Below are 23,841 nucleotides of genomic sequence, written 5' to 3'. Positions count from 1 at the left end.
CTGCCACAAATGCCCACTTTCATGCCTTCACAAGCTTAACAGTAGGAGCGTTCCGTAGGACCCAGACAAGGTCTTTCCAAGGTTGCCCTTCCAAATATCTTCAAGACCCTGCTTGTGGTGTGTTGGGTTGGGCTGGTTCACAAAGTGGTATCACAAGCAGGGGCTTTTCAGTGGTAGCACCCCAGATATGGAAGAGAGTGTTGTGTGTTGCATCAAGGAAATTTGGTTGTGGCACCAAGTCTTTCAGGTTTTCTTTTGATCCTTTGTATGATGATATTTTACACTGTAGTTGTGAGCTGCCCAGAGTTCCGGTTTTAAGAAGGGCGGCCGTACAAATATTTTAAATAAATAAACCAACAAATAAATACTGTCTTAAGGGAACTATGGCTAGTCCTTATGCTTTTATATGATAATTGGACATACCTCTTTATAAGCCCAGAACAGTCTGCATTTTGAAAACTTGGCTCATCCCTCAGGCCTTAGTTTAAGCTACAGTTTTTCAAACTTGGCACTTTAAGATGTGTGGACTTCAACTCCCAGAATTCCCCAGCCAGCCATGCTGGCTGGGGAATTCTGGAAGTTGAAGTTCACACATCTTAGTTGCCGTTTGAAAAACACTGCTTTAAAGTGAGTAGTGTGTTCTGTGCAATGTAGTTTTCAAATAGCTTTCTTCTTTAGCATTTTAGCAATTATTTTATTGTACACCACCTGGAGTCACTCTAGAGTTGGGCAGCCTTGCGCATTTAATAAAATAAATAAATTTATGGTATCAATTTTGTTTAGGCTTGAAAGGTAAACAAACTTGTATCTTATGAGAGACCATAGGAGGATCCAGGGCTGCAAACTAGATGTGAAGTTGAAAAATCATTCTGGAAGAAGGCAGTGGTGGCAAACTGTTTTCGTATTATTGCCAAGAACACAATCCATGTAATCACCAAACTAAGCTCAAGAATGTCGTCCTCTTTTTATTAAACTATTTTTCCTTTTGTTAATAGCAAACCTTGTTTTCTTTTTGTATTTATTTTAGGACTATTGATTTATTGTTGACAGTTTTATTTTAAAATGTTACCGTTCACTTGTAAACCGCTGTGAGCTCTTCCAGAAGAAAGAGCTTTATCACAGTGAAATAATAGAGAATAACATAGAAAGTACGAATAATGGCATAAAACAAAAGTTTTATTGGAGACTACCAGGAACTGTAGCAAAGTCCATTCCATAAAAAATTCCATGATCAGACAATACTTTTCAGGAGCAACGAAGTGTGTACAAAATTGTATTAGGGATCTCTACATAGTTTCATCTGGCAAGATGTTATTTGGGAAGGGGGAAACAAAAAACCGGAAGTTTCTGCTATCAGGAGAGGAATCACTAGCTAGAGTTGACTCAGCAAGGTGTCATGCAGGTTTCAGGTTGCATCAAGTACGGCTGCTGTGCCAAACATATGACTAGTGAAAAGATCTGGAAATCTCCAAACTAGTGCACAATTTGTGCAAGCAATTGGCCCTAATAAAAGCATTGGCCAACTCTGGATTTTGGATGCTTCTGAAGACAGCATTCCTGAGAACTTTGGAACCCTTGAGGCTGATGCTTGTGATTGTTGCAAATATGCTCCCAAAGACTTTGTCACACTCAGTGATTACTAACATAACATTTCTGGGCCTGTGCCCATTTTGTCAGATACAAGGAACAATGGGGCTCATTTGATTTCGGTAGAGACATTTGGAAGCGTTGGGGCTATCCAAGGTTGTTGATTAAACGGTGCTTCTAATGAGGACCATCTTCGTAGCCTCTTCAACTGTTCAACTTGGGGCTTAGCGTTGTGGCGCATGAGTCTCCTCTATGCCTTGGACCAAGGAGCGTCCACAGAAGTCCACACCACAAGTGAAGTGGTGATGCCGTGCCCATCTTCCTGGGCAGGACCCCCTTGAGAAGAACAACTATCTCCCAAGTTCCAACATGGGGCATCTCAATCTGAAAATCTGTATTTGGTGTTATCATTCATACCTGCCTTGCCCATGGAGCATCATCACTCCTTTGGGCACAGCCAGTCTTCCCTAGTGGGCTGTCCTCCGTAACACCAGAGAGCACGTTTTGGCTGGGAAGTCTGCGGACTGTAGCCCCGCTCTTCCTATTGGAATCTCACGCTGCAGCCCCCTCCTCCCTCTGAGGAAATCAGATCACCATCACCCCATCTGCTTCCACCCTGTTTAGTACCCTGCTGAGTGGAAATGATGGGAGTCGTAGTCCGTCATATTTAGTTGGAGAAGAGGAGGGTGAAATCAAGTTAGCTCTGCTCTTCTCTGGCCGCCTGAGTGAAGGTGCTGCTGGCTGAGGGTGATGGGAGTTGTAGTCCCCCACATCCGGTTGGAGAAAATTGGACTGGACTCTCATGCTGCGACCCTGATTTCCCTCTGAGCATGTCCAGAAAGCCAGGCCTTCCACTATGAGCAGCATTAAAGGGACAGAAGTCAGGCCAGCCTCTCCCCGTCTGCTTCCCGGCTGCGGACGAGGGGAGTTGTAGTCGCGGAAAGCTGCTTCGCCCAGCCTCCTCATCGCGCATCCGCCGAGCACGCGCCGCGCGCGAGCGGTGGGCGCGTCCTTTCCTCCCCCTCGGCCCGCCCCCGACGCGTCATCGGCGCGGCCCCGCCCCGCGGGGCGTGGCCGGCGCGCGGAGATGAGGTCAGGCGTCGTCGGCGCGGCGGGGCAGGATGGCGGTTACCGGCCGGCCGTGACGACCCGGCGAGGCAAGCGGAGCGGAGCGGAGCGGAGCGGATCGCAGCGGGGTCGGGCAGCGCCGCGGCCGCCATGTCGAGCGGGGCGCCGGGCAGCGCCGTCTCCGACCCGCAGCACGCGGCGCGGCTGCTGCGGGCGCTGAGCTCCTTCCGGCAGGAGGGCCGCTTCTGCGACGCGCACCTGGTGCTGGACGGGCACGAGATCCCGGTGCAGACCAACATCCTGGCCGCCGCCAGCCCCTACATCCGGTGAGCGGGGCAGAGGGGACCCCCGGCCCGGAGGGGGCTGCGGAGAGGGGCCGCCGGGTGTTGGACCCCTCTCAATCATTGCCATTGTTCCTTTTACTAATTAGTCTATTTGCCCCCCCAAAAAGGGACTTCTTCCCGGAACCCCCTCTTGGGATCTCGGTTGGGGGGACAGCTGAAAGCTCCCCAGGGCTGGGCCAGCGCCCCTTCCTCCAGTGTAGTGCTTCTCAACCTCAGCCCCTTGAAGATGGGTGGACTTCGACTCCCAGAATTCCCCAGCCAGCAAGACTGGCTGAGGAATTCTGGGCGTCGAAGTCCACCCAACTTCAAGGGGCTGAGGTTGAGAAGCACTGCTCTAAGACTTCCGCTTCTTGGCTTGCACCTTCCTTTTCTTTCAGGAGTTTGAGGCAGCTGTCTCCTCTTGTTTCCCACTGTCACAACAACCCTGTGAAGGAGGTCAGTTGGGCTTAAAGAGGGTCTGGCCCAAAGTCCACTGTCGAGCTTCCATTGTTGGAGGACAGACTGCGACTTGTCTGTCTCCAGCACCTTAACCAGCATCCCACCCTGGCTCTCACAGAGTGGGAGCAAGGCAGTCTGTTTGTTTGTGGACTCCTGCTGTGGAATTGCATATTGTTGCTCTTATTTTTGTATGTGTTTATTGATCAGTATAACAACCAGAAGATATGAGGAGTATGACCAAAATTATAGTAACATCAGAAATAAAATATACAGGATAATGAATAAGTGAGCAGTAACATTTGTAGAAACTAAAAGTATATGCATAAATTGTTAAGATAAAACTGGCTCATTCTTTTAACGTATTTTTAAATCTAGCTGTATAGGCCATCTATTGCTCAGTCTTCTCAATTTTAGTACCGTAGGTAATTTCAGTTACAATGATACTTGTATAATATACTTAAATTCTTGATATTCTATTATGTAAATGCCTCAGAGTATTAAATGTAAGGCAGTTTGTTTATTGATTTATAAGACATCTCTGGCTGCCTATCTTATACGCTAATCCTAAGTGACTCACAACAAAGTCAATAAACAATGACATAAAAACACATTAGCTTCCTACCATGGCATCTTGATAACCCATGCTCCATACCCACTGGCTCATCCCCATCACTGCATCCTGGTGCAGTTGTGACCCAGTGTGCTGAGGTGTTCAGCAATCCAGTCTTTTGTTCTTGATCCCAGATTCAGTTCCCAAGGATCCACCAAGATGAATGCAAACTACCTGGCAGAGTCTGTGTGAGGATCAGATAGCCAAACAGGCTGTCTTGGCCTCCTTGAAAGCAGGTTAAATAGGCATGCATTTGCATTAAGTTGGTAATAAAGATGATGCATGGGACAGGCACTGGGTAAACCTTCTGTCTCTTTGTGACACATCCTTAAAAGTCCTTAGCTAGCTTGTGATAACCATGAGGAGTTGTTGCAGGGAAGTTGGCATGGGCAAAATTGCTATTGCTTTTATTCAGACTTTTCCCCCCACATTTCCTTAAGGAGCTTGTTTTTGTTTAAACATTTACTTGTGGTTAGGGTTTGCTGGATCAGAGTTTTCAGTTAAATTTGGCACAGTTCTTAAGAATACCAGAAGAGCAGCATCATAACTAAGGTTGACACATTACCCAGTTATCACTTGCAGACATAGGCCAATCAGATATGTTTGGGAAGCTCTCTGACTGAGTTTTATTGGAAACAAGAGGTAGGATTAGATGGTCTCACTTCACATCCTCCCACAGGACTTGGATGTTTCTGGTTGGGTCAATTAAGGCACCAGTAGTTAGAGAGACTGCAGTATGTTTTTCTAGGTGATACCGGGGTTACCTTTCTGGCTTTGATGATCTTTTACAACTATTTTATAAGAAGGACTGAGCGGTGAAGAATGCACAGCAAAGGAGCATTCAGCTCCTTTCCTCCTAACAGGGTTGGCATGCTCTAGGTCCCAAGAGGAAAACAATGCCATTTTGTGGAACCCTGGAGATGTGCTCTCTCTCTCTCTCTGGCCATCCCTACCCTATGGAACAGTCCTCATCCAGTTGTAATCCAGTTGTCCTGTAGAAAACTATGAAGGCTTCGTTTTTTTAACACACCCTGGGATTTGGAGATCTGTGGTCCTGATTGTGTGTGTGTGTACTCCTGTTTGCCAACATTGGTGGTTTTTATTTGCTTCTTGGGGGCTATGTTTAGTTTGTTTTAAGTTTTTATTTTATCTTTGTATAGCACTTAGAGTTGCTTCAGCAATTGAAGTGGCTAATATATTGATTAAATAAAATAAATAAATGTTGATTGTTTCAGGGCAAAGCATTAATGCTGAAATCCAGTGATCAGTTAAGGATTAGCCATTATTGGACATAGAACGGGATGGGCAGGTCTGCTCAAATATCCTTAGTAAGCATTGGCTGAACTGGCAGCCATCCAGCAGGCCTCAGATTTTTTAAAACAAGTTCCTGCCTGTGAGTTTTAAAGAGTTGCATAGCTTCTTGACAATTGTTGACAAGATTTTTCCATCAGTTGCCTGCTAGATGATGTCTGGCTTTGCATGTAACCTTAAATTGTTGAACTGTATGCTGAACAAGCTGGAACTGCTTGGTTACTCACAATGCTAAACTATAAGAAATAATTTTGGCAGCTGAAACTACTTTATGCTTTCACACAGTCTGTGAACTCCAAATAAGATAATGCCATTTTTTTTATGGTGGTCTGTTGTTTATATAATACATAAAGTGTTTCACCTGGCTAGGAAGGAAGGTTTCCCTGAGCATATGCAGAATCTCCCCCTCCCCCAACATCTCTGCATTGTAAGGTTACCCTGTCACCTCTCATTGGACAAATTAAGCACATTAATGCATGAATTCTTCAACTGAGACATTTACTGAACTCAGTGAGGAAGACTGAAGGGTGAAGTCATGGGGGGGAAAGGGGCTGTTGAAATTAGCTTTAAGTTCATGGTGTATCTTATTTTCCAATATGAAGCTGATAGTAGCTCGACTGACCATCTCTGTGGGGCCGTTCATCCAGGTACTGACCGTGCCTGATTAACATCAAGATGCTTGTTTTGTGTGCCTTCAAACCACGAGTCCAGATCAGGCCTAAGAACACTCAGATGAGAAATCTCATACTGCTTGATTTAAAATTTTGAGCAATTCATAGCATAGGTAAAGTTATGTATGGGCAACCACATCATGGATCCAGGTGTTTTCTTTTTCTATTTTTTTGCTTTTGTGGATGTTTTCTCCTCTTGCTGGCCCAGTTAGTTACAGCCACACATTTTCTTCCTCCTTTTCCTTTGTCCTGCCATTTCCCACTTCTCTACACATTTCTCCAGCACTAGAAAGTTAGTAGATTAAAGCCCTATCTGTTCTCAGATGGGCACACATAGCTGGCGGTATAGAGATCCCTAAGCGGTCAATCTCTTTTTGTGGGCAACACATATTTTAATTCTCAGAGCCCCTTAAAATCACAGTCCCTTCATTTGGCTGTAAACAGGAAAAAGCAGCTGATTTAGGCAGGAAGAAGTGTAGAGCAGTGTTTCTTAACCTTGGCAGTTTGAAGATGTTTGGACTTCAACTCCTAGAATTCCCCAGCCAGCCATGCTGGCTGGGGAATTCTGGGAGGTAAAGCCCACACATTTTCAAGTTGCCGCGGCTGAGAAACATTGGTTTAGGGTATGCTTCTTGCATCTGGATGAATGGGTGCTGTGATGGGAAAGTTACTGCCAAATTCTTGTGTCTCGTGCATGTAAAAGAGGTGGGGCATCTGTTGCTTACCAAGGCCTCAGTGGGTGATGTTGGTAATTACAGTTATAAGCTCATTTGTAAAGATCAAAGGGCCTTTTTCATGGTGAAGGAGAGTTACGAACTGCTGACTGTCAAGTAATTGTGAAGAGGCCTTTCTTGGAGGATTCATGGTTTAAATACTAGGGAGCATGCTAATGCTGGGAATGGAGAATGGCGGTAAACAGCTGAGATGGGAGTTTCACAATTGATTACATAAATGTTTCTTACTTACGAGGTTGAGGATGTGTCACATATAATTTAAACTGTAGTTCCTCTTCCCTTCCTGTGCTTTAAATACATGATTTCAATATACATTTTAAATAAAGCAACAGAACATTCCTATCTAAAAGATGCCTGGGTATTTAAAGAATCTTATTATAGGATGTCAATTAGTGTTTTCACAATGTTGTGGTGCCCTTGGAAAGAGAGCGGTGATTTATTACAGTATTTTCTCCATGTGAGGATCTGGTAAATAAATTGACATCTTTGGCTCTCTGACCTAACAGGGAGGTCCTACCTACAATATTTAAACACTTGGTTCTCTGGTATGTAGGATAAGTCCCACATCTGTATAACTTGGAATAATGTGTGACTTTTACAAGCACTATGATAAATATGCTAAGTAGCAGTTGGTGTTCCCTATAGTAACATATGGCTGCGAGAGCTGGACCATAAGGAAGGCTGAGAGAAGGAAGATCGATGCTTTTGAGCAGTGGTGCTGGAGGAAAATTCTGAGAGTGCCTTGGACTGCAAGGAGATCAAACCAGTCCATCCTCCAGGAAACAAAGCCAGACTGCTCACTTGAGGGAATGCTATTAAAGGCAAAACTGAAATACTTTGGCCACATAATGAGAAGACAGGACACCCTGGAGAAGATGCTGATGCTCGGGAGAGTGGAGGGCAAAAGGAAGAGGGACCGACCAAGGGCAAGGTGGATGGATGATATTCTAGAGGTGACGGACTTGTCCCTGGGGGGGCTGGGGGTGTTGACGACCGACAGGAAGCTCTGGCGTGGGCTGGTCCATGAAGTCACGAAGAGTCGGAAGCGACTGAACGAATAAACATCAACAAAAGCAGTTGTTTGACAGCTGTCATTTTTCCATCTGGCATTGGCAGTATGTAAATTAGGCCTTTTTATTAGTTGTAAGAAATTAATAGTTATGATGCTGAGTATATATATATTCAGATGCTGTTTAAGAGTTCTGAAATGGAGTGTCATAAATAGAATTCAGATGTCCCTTAATGCCTGTTTTAATACAGCCTTACAACATGTCTTATAATTTGCTGATCTAGTTTATCATTTTAGCATATAGTTTAGGCCCCCTGGAACATTTTTAAATTCCTGGAATAGATTGTCTTTAACAGATGGAAGTGTTTGCAATAAACGAAATTGACCAGACATTGTTTATGACTTGTTTGAATAGTTTGCCTAGTTAGATTTGTTAAGCTTTAGCCTGAACACAATTTGAAACAACAATATATCTGTTCATTAATACAAATATACATATCCATTTAGTCTGTAACATGTAAAATAAAGTGTTTGGAAATAGATGTGAACATATGTTTAAATCTGTCCCTGAGGATTAAGAGCGGATGAAAGATAATTCAGTCAACTTCTATGGAGATGGGAGTGTGCCCTGTAACTGACTCCTGCAGTTTTTTTATCAGATGAAAGGTAATTAGAGAAAGAGTGAGAACGTAAGTCAGTATTATTATTAGGACTGAATCATACTTTCTTCTAAGCTGGCATCTAAGATAGCACTGGGCATATAGGCATAGAAATCAAAGCCTCAGTCTTGAATGAGTAGAATAGAAATAGTATTATAAGCCATTCCTCCCTTCATAGTTTTCTTCCCTGCAGTTGCTGTTTGCTTTAAAATTTTGTAGCGAATAATCGCAGAGATGGAGTATTTTTCAACTTGAAAATGTTGTGGGGGGTGTTGATGGGTGGAATTAATCTGAACCCCTGTGTAGCCATCCCCAGATTTGGACTGTCTTTGTCTATACCCCAAAAGAAGGAAATCTTATAAACATTGTTTTTCAAGGGTGTGCATAATAAACAAGGGAAATGTTGAAGGCTGAAAAATGAAAGATGGTCCACAAGTCTTGTTAAAAAAAAGAGAGGCCGGATGAAGCCTGTTGTTCTGCATAAAATTGCCGAGAAGAAATCTCAGTTGCCTGGTTGCTGGAAATCATAAAGTCATGTTAATAATAAGCCTATGAAATATTCAGTTGTTCCTTCACCCAAATAATTCTGGAAATTGTTAATCAGTTGGTCAAGCAAGGTTTACAAAATGCTGAATTTCCCATTACCAGATTTTTGATAATATGCCATAATTTATATACTAAACATCTCTTTGTTTTACATAAGTATCCTGGGAGAGTATTTAATATCCTATACAGATAACCCACATTTATTTCCAGTATTTGTTTATGTTTTCAAACTATGATTCAGAGCTGAAAGTGAATCTCTGGCTACAAGGTGCTTTTAAATCATTTCTTTTTGTCATAAGAGTTGAGAATGTTCAAACGTGTATATAAGTAGATGGGGGAAATGGGGTGGGGAAGGAAGGAAAGATATTGTCTCTGGAGGTAGTTCATGGTTCCCTAACGTAACAAGTTTGGGATCTGGGAGTGACTGTGAATGATCAAGTGAAAGATGTAGTCACACATGGAGGTATTCCTTCCAGCAAAAAAGCTAGACAGAAAGGTAGTTTGCGATCTAGTGGATTCCCAGGTAGTGTGCAGTAAACTGATCATTATTTATGGTTCTAGTGGTTGACTTACATAGACTATTGAAATCAAGAGAAGCTTAGTGCTCCAGATCTGGTTCTGAAAATGGTCACACAAGTAGAGCATGTTCTCTAAGAAGCCATTTTATGCCTTGGTCCAAAAGAGAAGTATGTTCCCAAAGAAGACAAACCAGGTACAGACTTACATTAATCTTCCATATGTGTATACTGTATATATAAGAGCCAGTGTTGCATAGTAATCAAGATGCCAGACTAAAAGTGAAGAGGCCCAGGTTCTAGCCCTCCCTTAGGCACAGAAACTGGCTGGGTGACTTTGGGCTAGGCACTAACTCTCAGCTGTAGACTGGATGTTGAAAAACATCTGTCTACCAACATCTGTCTATCTGTGGATCAGTGTAATAGATTATGGTCCATAACTTTCAATAAAGAGGCCTTCACCTGCACTGGATCAATTAGAGTCACACGCGCGCACACACAATGTAATAGAAATACAATACGTCTTACCAGAAATAGGGAAACTGTACCCAAATACCTTGTGTTCCTACCTCATCTCCTGTTCAGATGTTAAATCTTGATGGGGATTTTGCATTGCCCCTTTTTTAGAGCTTCTTTACCTCTAAATCAGTCTTGAATTTCAGACCGAGGTTACTTACAAATAGAGGATTCTCCTCTGGCAGTCCTTTAAGTAGAGGACTGGTCTTTGAAAAGTAGAAGTGGGCAACCTAACACAGGGGACCTTCTGTGATGCTCTGCATGGTGCCGAAAATGCACAGCCCTCAGTCATGGTTAATAAACAGTGATGAGTGGATACATATTGCCTTGCTTTTGTTTGTTTGTTTGTTTGTTTATTTTACTAGATTTAGAGGCTGCCTGACTCCCAAATGGCTGCACTTCTGGTGTGAACGCATTTAATGGCCCAGTGCTGTTTCTGGGCTCAGATTTTCCCCCAACCCCTTTCTTTAGAACTTGTATTCTTGTATTCTAAGTCTGATGGTACCCTTTTTCCTCTTTTGTATTGATCTAAAACACTTTGCTGGATAGTGTTTTAAAAATGTGTTACTACACTGAGGTTTAAACTGAGACGTCCCTGTTTCAGACTTTCCCTAAACAATATGAAAACCAGGGCATCCATGGGGTCAGAAAAATCAAGAGAGTGGCTGTAACCCTGCAGTCAAAGCTTGACCCTTTGTTATGCACAGGTCCTGCTTCAATCACATGTGGCTGCCATCTTTATTTTTTTGACACACACCCCCCACGGCCCTAATGAAAAATATTACTCTACGCTTCATTTTATATACCCCTAATTTACCTTTGCCTAACAGAAATGCCCGAGATACAGAATGACGATAAATTGACCAACAAAGAAGCAATAATGTCATCAAGTTAGATGAAATAACAGTTCTGATGAAGTCATGCCTATTAGTTTTGCTGCTTCAGCTTGTAAGTTTGGGGAAGTTTGCCTAGAAGTTGCTTCTAATCGAAGAGCATAGTATTTAAATATCTATAGTATTAGTGTATATTCCAGTACTATATGTATTTATTTATTTTTTAGTAATGACTGCTCTATTGTTTCCCAGCTACATTGGTCTGAAGTCTGTTTTGTTGACTACTAGTTTTCTCCTACAAAGCCATTCCTATTTAAGGAAAGAATTCCAGAGAAAAATGTCCCCACCTCCCCTTGTTGAGTAGGTGCTGCAAGAGGACAGAATTATCACCATTCCAAACTGGAAATTTTACAGCACTGTAACTGAGATTTTAAACTGGCTTTGAGGCATGGCCAATTCTCGTCTCCTGTGAAACCATGCTGCTAATATTGGTGTTTGCTAAAGCTTTATTGCATACAGTTGGAGAACTTGACCAGCTGGTTTCTAAGCATAAAAATGAACTTACTTGGTTGCAATCGATACGTGACTCTTTTGTAGGGCTCACGTGAATTTCGGATTCTAAACCTGATTCAGGTTAATCACTGGTCTTGTCAACACTATTTGGACACAGTTGCAAGATACCTGGCAGACATCTTGGAAGGGACATATAAGCCAGGATGCCTGACATTATGGATAATTATGGATAACTCTGAATGGAAGATGCCTGCATCTGTTCATTTCCTCCCAGTTCAAATGAGTGAATAAAAATAATTAGAAACTGATAGCTTAGCCTGGTGCTCCAAGTTCACAATCCTAGTTTATTGTGCCCAGTTGGCAAGCCAAGAACACTTTATTGTGTTGCTTTACTTTGATGTTGAGCTATTTAGTATTTCTCTGTGTGAAAGATAACTAGATTGGTCATATTCTGACATTAAAAGCTGGAGAAGAAATATAAAACTTTTATAGTTTTTTTAATAAATTGAGAACACAATTTTCAGGATACCATTGCCCGGTTAGTACATTTAGGGGATAATGGGTGGGTGGGGGAACAGAAATAGTTCTTGAAGTGTAAGGTAAGTATAAACATAGTAGTAGCTCCTTGCGTAAATGGAAGGCTAGAGTCCCTTGGTTTTTATACAAAGCGTTAGTTTTTTGTTTTGTTTTATGCGGCTTTTCTTGAACAGAACACCTGAAAATAAACATATAACTCTCAGAAAACTGGCAGTGGGAACAGGGTGTGGTTAAAGCTCATATCTTTAATGAGAGCTGCCAGAGGGCTAGGGTATGACATGGGGAAAAATAAAAATAAATCCTTGTTTGTTTTGGGGGACAGGAATCTTAGGGCTGCATATCTGTTTCATTGTGTAAATCTGTAACATAAAGCCCCCTAAAATGTCTTTTAATGAAATCAAGTTAGAATGGCAAGGGGAAAATATAGCCGTACAGCAAAAGCAAGCCACATTAAAGCCACCTTTATATTACATAATTAAGCAAGCCTTAATTAGGGTGAACGTGTGGAAATCATTCTGGCAGCCCACAAATTTTCATGCAGGATGTAACTAAGAAGAAATAAGTTTGCTTAGTTGTGGTGTGGCATGAAGCTGGTTTGGACTGGGAATAGCGATGGTAATCTGCATTTTATTTTTAGTAACTTCTCACTGAGGGTCCACTTTTAGTTGGCAGTTCTGAGAATTATATTCTCCCACCTTCTCTCTCTCAATAATCCTTGCCAGTGTGAATATTATCTCCTTGTAAGTTTGCTGCTTGGAAGAGCATATGAGTTTCTTACTGGTTAGTTGAGCAACTCATCAGTAAACTTCCTCACCTACATTTTAAAGCTTGGGACCCTTCTTTAAAAACAGTTGACTGCAAGTAAGAAAGAAATAAAAGAAAAAGAAATAAGGAATTTATTTCTACTGCATTTTTTGTAACCTGCTGGCTTTTCCATATCTGTTCTGAATGTGGCTGATTATGTTTCTAAATGGAAGTTTGTTGAGAATGTGTTTGGGTTGGAGTTTTCAAGTGGAGAATTACCACTAAAGGCTAGTCTCTGTAAAGCACTCATAAGGAGTGCTGTATGAAGCAGTCACATCCTTTGGAATCTTGCACACAAAAGCTGACCCTGGTTGCGTGTGCATGGCAAAGAGAACAGTTCTGCTGGGAAAGCCAGCATGTTTTGCAAAGCATCAATTTCTTCTAATGAAGACCACAGCAAAGTTGCCTCAAGATCTCATTGATAAAGTAGAAGATACAGCATGGACTTTTGACCCGTTCTCAAAAGACACATGGCTATGAGTTCAACTTGGTCTAATTATTTTAGATGGTAGCTAGCAAGAGAAGACCCAACATCTGAGGTTTCATATGAATCTAGTGGTCAGGTAAAATAATCTAATTCAAACCTCACTTGATTGATGCTATTGTTCTGTGATGTCCCATCATTGTAATACCTCTAATAGTTTCTACTATTCCTGACTCCTGTGATTCTGACAAATTGTGAGACCCTAAAGTTTAAAGATTGATGTGGGGCGTTTCTTCCATTATTTGGCTTAATTGGACAATTCATGCAATACATAGTGAAGGGCCATGACCTCACTTCACCTTGAATAATGTTGCTGGGGACTTGTTTTGCAGCCCTGGGTTTATATCTTGTCAGGTCTGGAGAAATGTATCCCTGCATCGTTTAGAATTATTCTGTAAAATAATCGTTCATTTAATCATATGGACCTGGCAAATGTGTACCTATCTGAAATTTAAGAAATAAATAAGATCAATTTTTCACTGAATGGAAGACTTAAAACCATGAAACTGCACTGAATATCCAAATAATTATGGTCAGGAAGTGTGAGTAGTAATTTTTAACTAAGGACTTCCTACTTGTATCTTGGAATTTTTGAAAGTGTATATGGAAGATTATATAATTGAAAACAAACTGGAAGTTGAGATGTTTTTGATCTGTGATTTTCTGTAACATTTGTCCTAGTTTTATTGCTTTTTAAAATTGAACTCTGCCTTTTACAGAACAAAACTGAACTATAATCCTCCCAAGGATGATGGGTCTATGTATAAAATTGAACTTGAAGGGATATCTGTTGACACCATGAAAGAGATTCTGGACTACATCTTCAGTGGTCAGGTATGTGTTACTCCATATATCTTCAGGAATATTCAGTGTGTGCACATGAACTCAGTCACAATTCTGTCTCTGTCTGCTCAAAAGTAAGCTAGAATTGTAAGCTAAATCTCCTAGGAAAAATATGCAGGATCTGCAATGGATCCTGGCCAGTTTCCATGGATCTCCTAATGGATCACTAGGAACTTTATAAGGAATGCTGGGTAAGGTAGACCTTGGCCAAATCGGTCAAGTGCTCCTTACGTTCTTAAGCATGAGTATGGTCATTTAGGATTATGCTTTATCTGTTGATTTCCAGATATGCTTTCTCATCCATTAAGAAAATGCAGCTGGATGAGACTGGAAGTCCAAGTGTGGCATCTCACTTCTGCAGTAGCCAGCCAGACTCTTTGGTGAAAGCTGCAGACTGTATGGGAATACAGTTCTGTGTGTTCCATGAATCTGAAAGCCAAATGTATTTGTCTTGGCTAATGTCTGAAAATGAGCATATTTTTCATGGACTTTTTTGGTCCCCCCTTAAGCCACCTAAGCCACATGCCACTGCATCATTTTGTAGCAATAGATTCCGTAAGGTGAGAACTATACACAGTGCAGGATTGACATCAACTCTCCTCTGACTCCAGGAAACATTTTGTATTATTGGTGATCAACTTGTGGAATGTATATTACCTGAAATAGACAGTGAAAATGTGGGCCTACTGGAGAAGAGGAAAGCCTATGGGCATGGCTATGGCAGGCTCACATGTATTCTTGTATTTGTCTAGCACTCTACTCTTACATGTTTACCAGTCTAAAAGTAAACCAGGAGAAAGCAGTTGGGTGCTAATGTGGGAGGCGGGAATAGCTATCTGGAGTTTGACTCAAGCAACCTTCCTCACTGGTTGTAATTTTCCATCCTGCAAATACAACTCTTGCAGATCAGGCTAAGCGAAGACACCATCCAGGATGTGGTACAAGCTGCTGACCTGTTGCTGCTTACAGACCTAAAAACTCTCTGCTGTGAGTTCCTGGAGGGTTGCATTGCTGCTGAGAACTGTATTGGGATTCGGGACTTTGCACTACACTACTGCCTGCTCCACGTTCATTATTTGGCCTCGGAATATCTTGAAACTCACTTCCGAGATGTCAGCAGCACAGAAGAGTTCCTGGAACTAAGTCCTCAAAAACTAAAAGAAGTGCTGTCTTTGGAGAAGTTGAATGTTGGGAACGAAAGACATGTTTTTGAAGCCGTCATTCGGTGGATCTCCCATGATCCTGAATTAAGAAAGGTACAGAATTTAAAGTCGCCCAAGATGGCTGCGGAAACACATTTGCTCACGTTGGTTTACTTGGATGCTTCTAACCGTATGAAGTTTGGCTTACGGCTTTTGAACATGGTTGTTACCCGTGTAATGTTTGCTCTGCTTTGAATCTCCTTGTCCCCGCAGTTCATATATTACTTGGTATTTTACTGAATTGCATAGTTCTGCCAAACTCCTCAGCCTTGACTCGGTCACTGAAAAATCCTCTGGCCTCCAAGATAACAGCAGGCATTATTCACTCCCTTTCAAACTCATCTTCTCAGCTATGCAATCCAGACAATTAGTCAGAACGTTGAAGAGTAGGAATGAGAGAAAGCTGAATGTTGCCCTAAGGTCATATTCTGTATTTTAGCAGAATCGGAGTGTTGATGCGATTGTGTATATTATTCAACTCATCCTTAAGCTGTAGTATTTCTCGCCGTTGCTTTTTTCCTTTAGGCACTTCCCCGTGCCTTCATGTATTGCAAGAGTAGTGATTGGAACCATTTGTTGTCTCACTTAGATAAGACCCCTGCCTCTGCCTACAATTGCTGAAACTTGGTGTAGGATTTCCTGTCATTTTGAGATGGTTCTGCCCAGTGCATCGTCCCCCTGCAGACACAGTCCTTACCCTCCCAAACAATGTTAAGTGCTGTCTCTGGCCCCCCCAGGAGTTGCCTTTTCCTGTGAAAGTCCATCAGCAGGAATTTTAAGCACTGATTTGTCTATAAAGCTCATGTGGTTAGGGTCATTTTGTGACTGAAAGTATCTTTCTGGCTCTCCAGGTTCATATGAAGGATGCTATGTCGGCTGTGTGGGTGACTGGATTGGACTCTGCCTACTTGCGTGAACAAATGGTGAACGAGCCATTAGTTCGGGAGATTGTCAAAGAATGTAGCAACATTCCACTCACCCCTCCCCAGCAAGGAGAGGCAATGCTTGCTTCTTTTAAACCCAGAGGATACTCAGAGTGCATTGTGACCGTTGGGGGCGAAGAAAGAGTGTAAGTAATTCAGGAAGGCAGCTGTGGATCTCATTTGGTAGGGGAGGAGTCAAACAAGACAGCAATTTGAACAAAGGTCAACACTCCATCGATGATACGTTTGAGATGGCAGTAGTGGAGGATGTAGGGAGCTTAGGGGTGAAATGTTGGGTTCTTGGTAATCTGAGCTTGCTTTTCCTGCAGATGTTTCATTATCAGGCTAGACCCATCATCAGGAGCACTAATGATGTTGCCTGGCCTGGTAATGAAACATCTGCAAGAAGAAAAACAAGGTTGGAAAAGACCAAGAACCCAACAAGTTTGAGACTATGGGTTGCTTTGACACTGATACCACTCAACACAGTGGCTTAGCTCCATGTCTTCAAGCCAAGGTCTGGAATCTTGGTGCAGGAGCTGAGAGAGGGTCTCTTGGCGCCTGCCAGTCTCGCTGCCCCATCTCACTTTTTATGCTGAAATAATGCTTAAAAATGGGAAAATGGCACATTGTGGCCAAAGTGTTACATTTTGTTTCCAGAAAAGTTTTTGGGTCATAGTTGGCCCCATAAACTTTTGTAGAAACTAAAAAGGATGGTTAGTTGCAGCCCAAACTGATTCCTTGCTGGGTTATATTTGGTGATCAAAATGCAGTAGCGGTATTGTGGTCTACTATACCCCCCACCTCACCCCCAAAATGGATTCAATATCCAGCAGAAGTGCCCAGGTGGAATACTTCCATGTCAAAATAGCTGAGTTCTTCTGGATTTTCACTCTCTGTCCCCACGCCTCCAAGAAAAGCATCGTTATGTTCTGATGGAGGCTTGTTTTATAGCCAGGAATCAAATGATAAGTTTTTCCAAATAAAGAAAATAATGGTTGATTTGGGATATGTTTATCTGTTTCTTATTGTCTTTCCCAATACTGATTAGTTTGTACAGCATCTTCAATGGAGGCCAAGTCTTCCTGAAATATTTAATATAGAGAGAGGTGGGCATTTTTTAAAGCATTTAACAATGAATTCTCCTATACCGATGGGCTAATTTCTGTCCTTTCTCCCCGTTCAGCTCCAGGAAGCCCTCAGCTACAATGCGATGCATGTGTCCTCTGTATGATCCTCACAGACAACTGTGGATAGAACTGGCTCCATTGAGCACACCCAGAATAAACCACAGTGTACTTTCTGCAGGTAGGAAGACTGCTTCCCCCACTCCCCATTAATAAAATCTAATACTTTTAAATATTTATAAAGTCAGATAGTCTTTTAGCTACTTTGGATCAGATCCTGGGCAAGTATTAACCTGTGAATAATTAAGCAGGTCACTCTCTCTCGCTTAGAGGAAAAAACATGGGAATGAGAAGAGGGAAGAAGCCAAGGCCATAATAATTTTGCCAGGCCCGTGTGGTGTATAAATTGAATAAATAAATGTTTGATGACGTGTTCAGGGCAGTAACTGTTTTTGTCTAATAAATGCAAGCCAACATCCAAAAGAGAGTAGTGGGGGAATTTTATGTATGCAGGACCTTTCAGTTTTTTTATCCCCTTGCTCTTGTGTTCTAAGAGGTATGGTAGGCTTTTACCAAAATAATAAAAAAAAATTGTTCCCTTCCCATTAGCAGCATCTGCAGAGGGCACATATTTGTGCAAGTTAAAACAGACAAGATGGTAGACACAGCATCATAATTCAGTCCCCACCCTTTTGTGTGCACATATGATGCGGGTGCAAGGATAAAAAGGTCAGGGCTTGGATTGCGATACTGTGTGGCCATGTTGTCCATTTTGATCACTCCTTTGCAGATGCTCCTATTTCCGACTCAGACATCTACATACGAGGAAGTATTTATTTATTTATATTTCAAATTTCTGTCACCGCCCATCTCCCTCAAAGAGGGACTCTGGGCAGTTTACAACAAAATAAACAACCTAGAACCACAAAACTTAAATTGCAATGCAAACTATCAGTATAAATAAAGTACCCTAAACACGTACCTCCTTGTCTTAAGAACCCAGTCATATTGTATATACTTTGCCAATTTTATTTTGTTTAATATTTCCTCTTTAACTATGAATATAGTCTCACAAGAACCCATACTGTTTTTTTTCCCTGCCTTTTTTATATGTAACTCAAGGTGGCGAACATACCTAACACTCCTTCCTCCTCCTATTTTCCCCACAACAACAGCCCTGTGAGGTGGGTTGGGCTGAGAGAGAGGGACTGGCCCAGAGTCACCCAGCCGGCTGTCATGCCTAAGGCGGGACTAGAACTCTCCTACCACACCTGATTGGCTCTTGGGCTGAGAGAGAGGGACTGGCCCAAGGGCACCCAGCCGGCTTTCACGCCTAAGGAAGGCTTAGAACTCACATTCTCCTGGTTTCTAGCCCAGCACCTTCACCTCTATATCAAACTGGCTCTTTTGCTCTTTGGAAGCAATCCTTGTGGCCTTACGTCATTCTCTTTGGTGCCTAATAGAAACTCGTTAAACATCTTACAGCCAGTAATTAGGGTTATGCATTGTATTAAACCATGGTTTTCTTAGCCATGTTTTACAAACCACAGTGGCTGTGTTCACAAAACATACTAAGCCAAACCCAAGCAGATACATGAGTAGTTTGGACTAGTGTCCAGTTTGGTGCCCACTACATGTGCTGGACTAATCACTCATACCCACTGAGATAATTGCAATTGTAGTCCAGCATATCAATTGTCAGCTCCTGGCAAGATTGTGGCAGAATTTTCTAGAGTTGGTAAAACTTGATTAGGCTCTAGATTCAGACTCATCTTACAGTTCTCATACGCAACATGGCATGGCTGGACGGGAATCTTATTCCCGGCTAGGAAGAAGTCACTAAAACAGCTGACTATGCTTGGTCAACCTGAAGACGTAATACCTTTTCATAGCCTCTGTAATTTAACCTCAATGCTTCTTTCGCTCGCCATTCATTTGTTGATCCTTCTTATAAAATGTATATGCTAGCTTGATGTGCCACTGTTATGACTAGTGTTTTGAAATCTATCTTTATGGTCTGCTTCTCAGAGGGGTTCCTGTTTGTCCTTGGAGGTCAAGATGAAAATAAAACTACACTAAATTCAGGTGAAAAGTATGATCCAGATACAAATTCATGGAGCCCTTTGCCACCAATGACTGAGGTAGCTTTAAATTTATGTGAATGGTACTTTTGTTATTTATATGCTTCATAGTTCGTATTGTAATCTAACAAAAATTGTACAGGTAGTCCTTGCATAACAACCACAATTGGGACCAGAATTTTGGCTGCTAAGTGAAGCAAATCTGACCCAGTTTTACGACCTTTTTTGCAGTGGTTGTTAAGCGAATAACCACAGGTTTTAAGCGAACCATGTAGTTGTTAAGTGAATCACAGGGTTCCCCACTGATTTTGCTTGCCAGAAGCTGACCAGGAAGGTCAAAAATGGCAATCACATAACCACGGGATGCTGCGACGGTCGTAAATGTGAACTGGTTGCCAAGGACCCAAATTGTGATCACATGACCGCGGGGACAGTGTGATGGTCATAAGTATGAGGACTGGTTGCAAGTCAGTTTTCCCAGCACTGTTGTAAGTCTGAACTGTCACTAAATGAATGGTTGTTAAGTGAGGACTACTTGTACTATGATTAAGATTTCATTCTTACGTCACATATTTCCAATAGGCACGGCACAACTTTGGTCTGGTCGAGATTGATGGAGTGTTATATGTTTTGGGAGGTGAGGATGGAGAACAGGAGCTCATCTCTATGGAGTCCTATGATATTTATAATAGGACATGGACAAAGCAACCAGACCTAACCATGATTAGGAAGGTAAGAGGCAAGCAAAAGGAAAAGGCAAGATGGTCATGTTTCTTTCTGAAACTATCGCTTTTTCCACGCTCCTTTTCTCTCTTTGATTTTTTTTTTTGTTTACTTAAAGGTTTAGATATATTTTTTTATTAAAGACTTACCAATTATAGCGATAGAGATACAAAACAGTAAGCTATCATTTCCTCAGTTTCCCTTCCTGTACTGTTCCCCAACCCACAAGAATCTATTTCAAAAAAGATGCACTTGAATTAAGTTTTAAATGTCTTGGTGGCTTATTTCCACATTGTCTTAAAGTGCCCAAAATGTACTAATTGCCAATACGCAGATTTAAAAGCAAACAAAGCAATCTGTTCTGCAAGCATTACTATCTAATAAACAAGACACAAGAAGGAAAAAGCAATGAGGAAGAAATAAAGGAAAATTAAGTACTGATTGAGGAATTTATTTATTATAAATCACAGTTATAAAGCTTCCCAGAGTCCTCATGAGTTGGCTGGCTTTATAATTAAATAAATCCCTAAACTTGTCTTGCTGCAACTTTGGATTAGGGACTAGAAGTACCAATTGGGGTTTGGTCTCTTAATCGGCTCGTTGAAGATAGGAACCTATGGCCATCCAGATGTTATTGGACTCGAACTCCCATAAATCCCAGCCATAAAAGCTAATATTCAAGAATGATGAGAATAGTTCTCCAGCTGTGTCAAAGGGCTGCAGGTTCTCAATTCCTGGTTGTATGCTTCTCGTTCACTAGTCCCAGAAATCCTGGATTTTTCCCTGGCTTGATACTGTAAAGATTGTGCATATTGATATCATGTAATGCACTCAGAATATCTTGTAACTTTTCTTGGTAACCCTTTCAGCCAGTCGGTTGGTTAGGACAGAGGGGGGGTGTGTGTGCGCGCCTTCAAGTCAATGTTGACTCCTGGTGACTGTTCGGACAAGTCCCTGCGGTTTTCTTGGCAAGGTTTTTCAGGAGTGGTTTGCCACTGCCTCCTTCCTAGGGCTGAGAGAGAGTGACTGGCCCAAGGCACCCTGCTGGCTTTGTGCCAAAGGTGGAACTAGAACTCCCGGTTTCTAGCCTGGTGCCTTAACCACTACACCAAACAGAATTACTTTTTTCTATATTAGAGATCTTGCCCCCTACAGTACGGGAGAGATATTTGTATAAATGTTGTGTTTGCCTTTCTGGCTCTTTTGCAAAACAGCAGCACTATTGGGACAAGTGGGGAGAGCATTCTGGCCATAAAGACATCATTTTTCCTGCATTTAAACTCCTACTGAAAGCTAGGATATTGACATGATTTTTTTTCAGCCAGGTGCAGGTAGCTGTAACCATGTGCAGTGTAGAGGGTTTTTTTGGGGGGTGGGGGTGAGGTTGATTAATGGCTTGCTGGAGTCCAGATGCAGGGTGGTACAGTAGGCCATGCAGGTTTGGTGTCTGCTGCTTGGTGGAGCACCATTGTCGTCGTCGTTGTCTTAAATGAGAAGTTGCATAACTGTCAAGAAGGCTTAGGGCTAGGTTTGGCCCTTGGGTGCTTGGGAAACCTACTAGAAAACCTGGAGTTCAGGTAACAAGGTAAAATTTCCTACAAATGGTAAAAGGACCTCATCCTGAGCCCCAGTGCTGAGCTCCAGCATTGCAAATAGCGAAATAGAAATTATAGTTATAGCTGACTCAAAAGACAATCAGCTGCCCAAGGGGGAAGACCTCATAGGAACACAGTGGCACAGCATCAAAGCTCTATGTGAAAGTGCTCCAACTCCATTTAGTGGATTCAGGGCTCCAGTTGAATTAAAGCCATGATTGTGTAAGTATATATCTCACTGAGAGCCATTATGCTGCAACAGATCTTACTCATTTTCACAGCAGTTCTCTCCCTTTCCCTTACCTTTCAAAAAAAACAAATAAAACCCAATGTTCCTTGGACTGCCGGATAGAGTAGGAAACACGATGTAATATCCAAGCCTCCATGTCGATGGAGCTGCTGCAGCTGCCAGAAGGTTTTACACCATATATTAATATTGTAAAAGGATGTTTTGGCTGCTGATCGTCATGTTGAAAAAAGTGAAGTAGAGACTGGGGCCAGAGCTTCTGTTAGCTGCTTAAAGCTTCAGCAGATGGGCCTTCTGGGCAATTCATGCCCCTGATTGTTTTGAGGGGGTCATCCTAAGCAAAACAAGGGAAATGCTTTCAGTGTTTGCCTCATTTCAACACACATCTGTTCCCACCATCTTAACAGCCATGTCAGGTTTTATAACATCTTTTGGAATGCTAGTAATAGTTTCATATGAAAGACCTCGCCCAGCCAGTTAGAAAAAAATAAGAGGAAGAGGTTTATTTTGTTCTCTTTGTGTGGTTCTTCCCCGTTCTTCGGCCTCAAAGAGGATCCAAATGTTTCTCACAAGTACTTTTAAAAAGCCACTAAAACTGAAATGAAACCAGAGGAAGAGTACAAGCTCTTCTTTAAAAAGTCCTCAAAACTACCAGCTAAACACTGTCTTAAGAGTTGCATCAGAAAGGTCATACTTGGTAGCTCTTTTAGTGGTTCCAGAAGAGTTCTTCAGTTGATGCTGAGGATGGAGTTCCAAAGAGTGAGCTTCATATCTGATGAGGGCAACGCCAGTGGGCTTCTGAAAGTTATCTCAGCCTCTAGGCAGTGTCAGATAGTGCAGATGGTTCAAGAATCATGGGGTCATGTAGGCCATGGAATCCAGTCCTAGGTAGAGGAATCCAGAGCAAAGCGTCAGGCAAATGGCTGCCTAGCTTCCACCTGAACCTATCAAATCAGGAGTCCACCATCTCCTTGGCAGAAAGTATCAGTCCTCAAAGCTAGAAAGCAAGGGTGTGCAGCTTTTCTTTATTGAGGTCCAATAACATGCAAGCCTTTAACATGCAAGATAAATCCAAAAGTAACTCTTTACCTGCTTCCAGCAGCTAAACCAAGTCTTGCCCACCAATATTTGAATAAGCTGTCACCTGAAAAATGGAATGATAGAATTGGTCTATTGGCCTGTTTAAGAAGGACTCTGATAACATTCTCACACTTAAAGAATGACGGTGGGAAATCATTCTACTCGGATTTGCAGGATTTTATCTGTTGTATAAATGGCGTAATGAATACCTATGAGGATTTATAGAAATTTTAAATTGGGATAGCTTGATAAATGAATGAGAAAGCTGTTGTGTGTAGAGCAATATAATATTTAAAAAATAATAAAAGTTTAAAAAATTGAAAAAAAATAATATACAAGGCTGCCTTCCAAAAGGCGTTGGAGCCATGCCAAGAAATCCACTTCATTTCATTGGTATTTTAAATTAATCAAAATGTCCCTATTACAATTCCTGACTAGTTGTTCCTTTACTAGTTTTCTTTTGCTATTGCTTTAAAACATTGTTTTGGCAACAACTCTGAAGATCTTTTGAGGCAGCCTTTGAGGTCCTGCAGTTCTGGGAGCACCAGTTGTTCCCTTTTGATATAAAAGTTTTAATAGTCAAAAGCAGGAAGCTGAATTGTTTTGGGAAGCTGAGTGAAGGCTGGTGGAAGTGTAGTTAGATAACTTAATGCTGAGCTTGGCCAAGTCTTGCTTACTGTGATGGGCTGTACAGATTTTTGCCATCCCTTGGAATAATCTGAAGCCTTGGTCTCCAACATCCCGTATGACTTTTGATAAAACAAGGTGGGAGAAGGGAATAAAAGCAAGAGGCACTTTTTAACAGGCTGGTTGTCTCCAGATTTACTGTTCTTTAAATAGT

General features: G+C 41.9%; 1 protein-coding gene across 1 annotated transcript in view; it reads left to right on the top strand.

Moving 5' to 3' along the window:
* The first annotated feature begins 2,767 nt into the window (after nt 1–2,767).
* Nucleotides 2,768–23,841, top strand: part of GAN (gigaxonin) — a 30,992-nt gene continuing 9,918 nt past the window's right edge. Inside the window, exons 1-7 of the mRNA XM_063312987.1 lie at nt 2,768–2,981; nt 13,899–14,013; nt 14,928–15,278; nt 16,076–16,293; nt 17,334–17,455; nt 19,303–19,415; nt 19,938–20,087. Coding sequence (XP_063169057.1) covers nt 2,806–2,981; nt 13,899–14,013; nt 14,928–15,278; nt 16,076–16,293; nt 17,334–17,455; nt 19,303–19,415; nt 19,938–20,087 — 1,245 coding nt within the window. The 5' untranslated portion in view covers nt 2,768–2,805. The remainder of the gene's footprint in view (nt 2,982–13,898; nt 14,014–14,927; nt 15,279–16,075; nt 16,294–17,333; nt 17,456–19,302; nt 19,416–19,937; nt 20,088–23,841) is intronic.

Source organism: Candoia aspera, chromosome 11, assembly GCF_035149785.1.
Source record: "Candoia aspera isolate rCanAsp1 chromosome 11, rCanAsp1.hap2, whole genome shotgun sequence".
NCBI lineage: Eukaryota > Metazoa > Chordata > Lepidosauria > Squamata > Boidae > Candoia > Candoia aspera.
The sequence above is the reverse complement of the archived record's forward strand: the minus strand, read 5'-3'. Positions and strand labels throughout refer to the sequence as shown.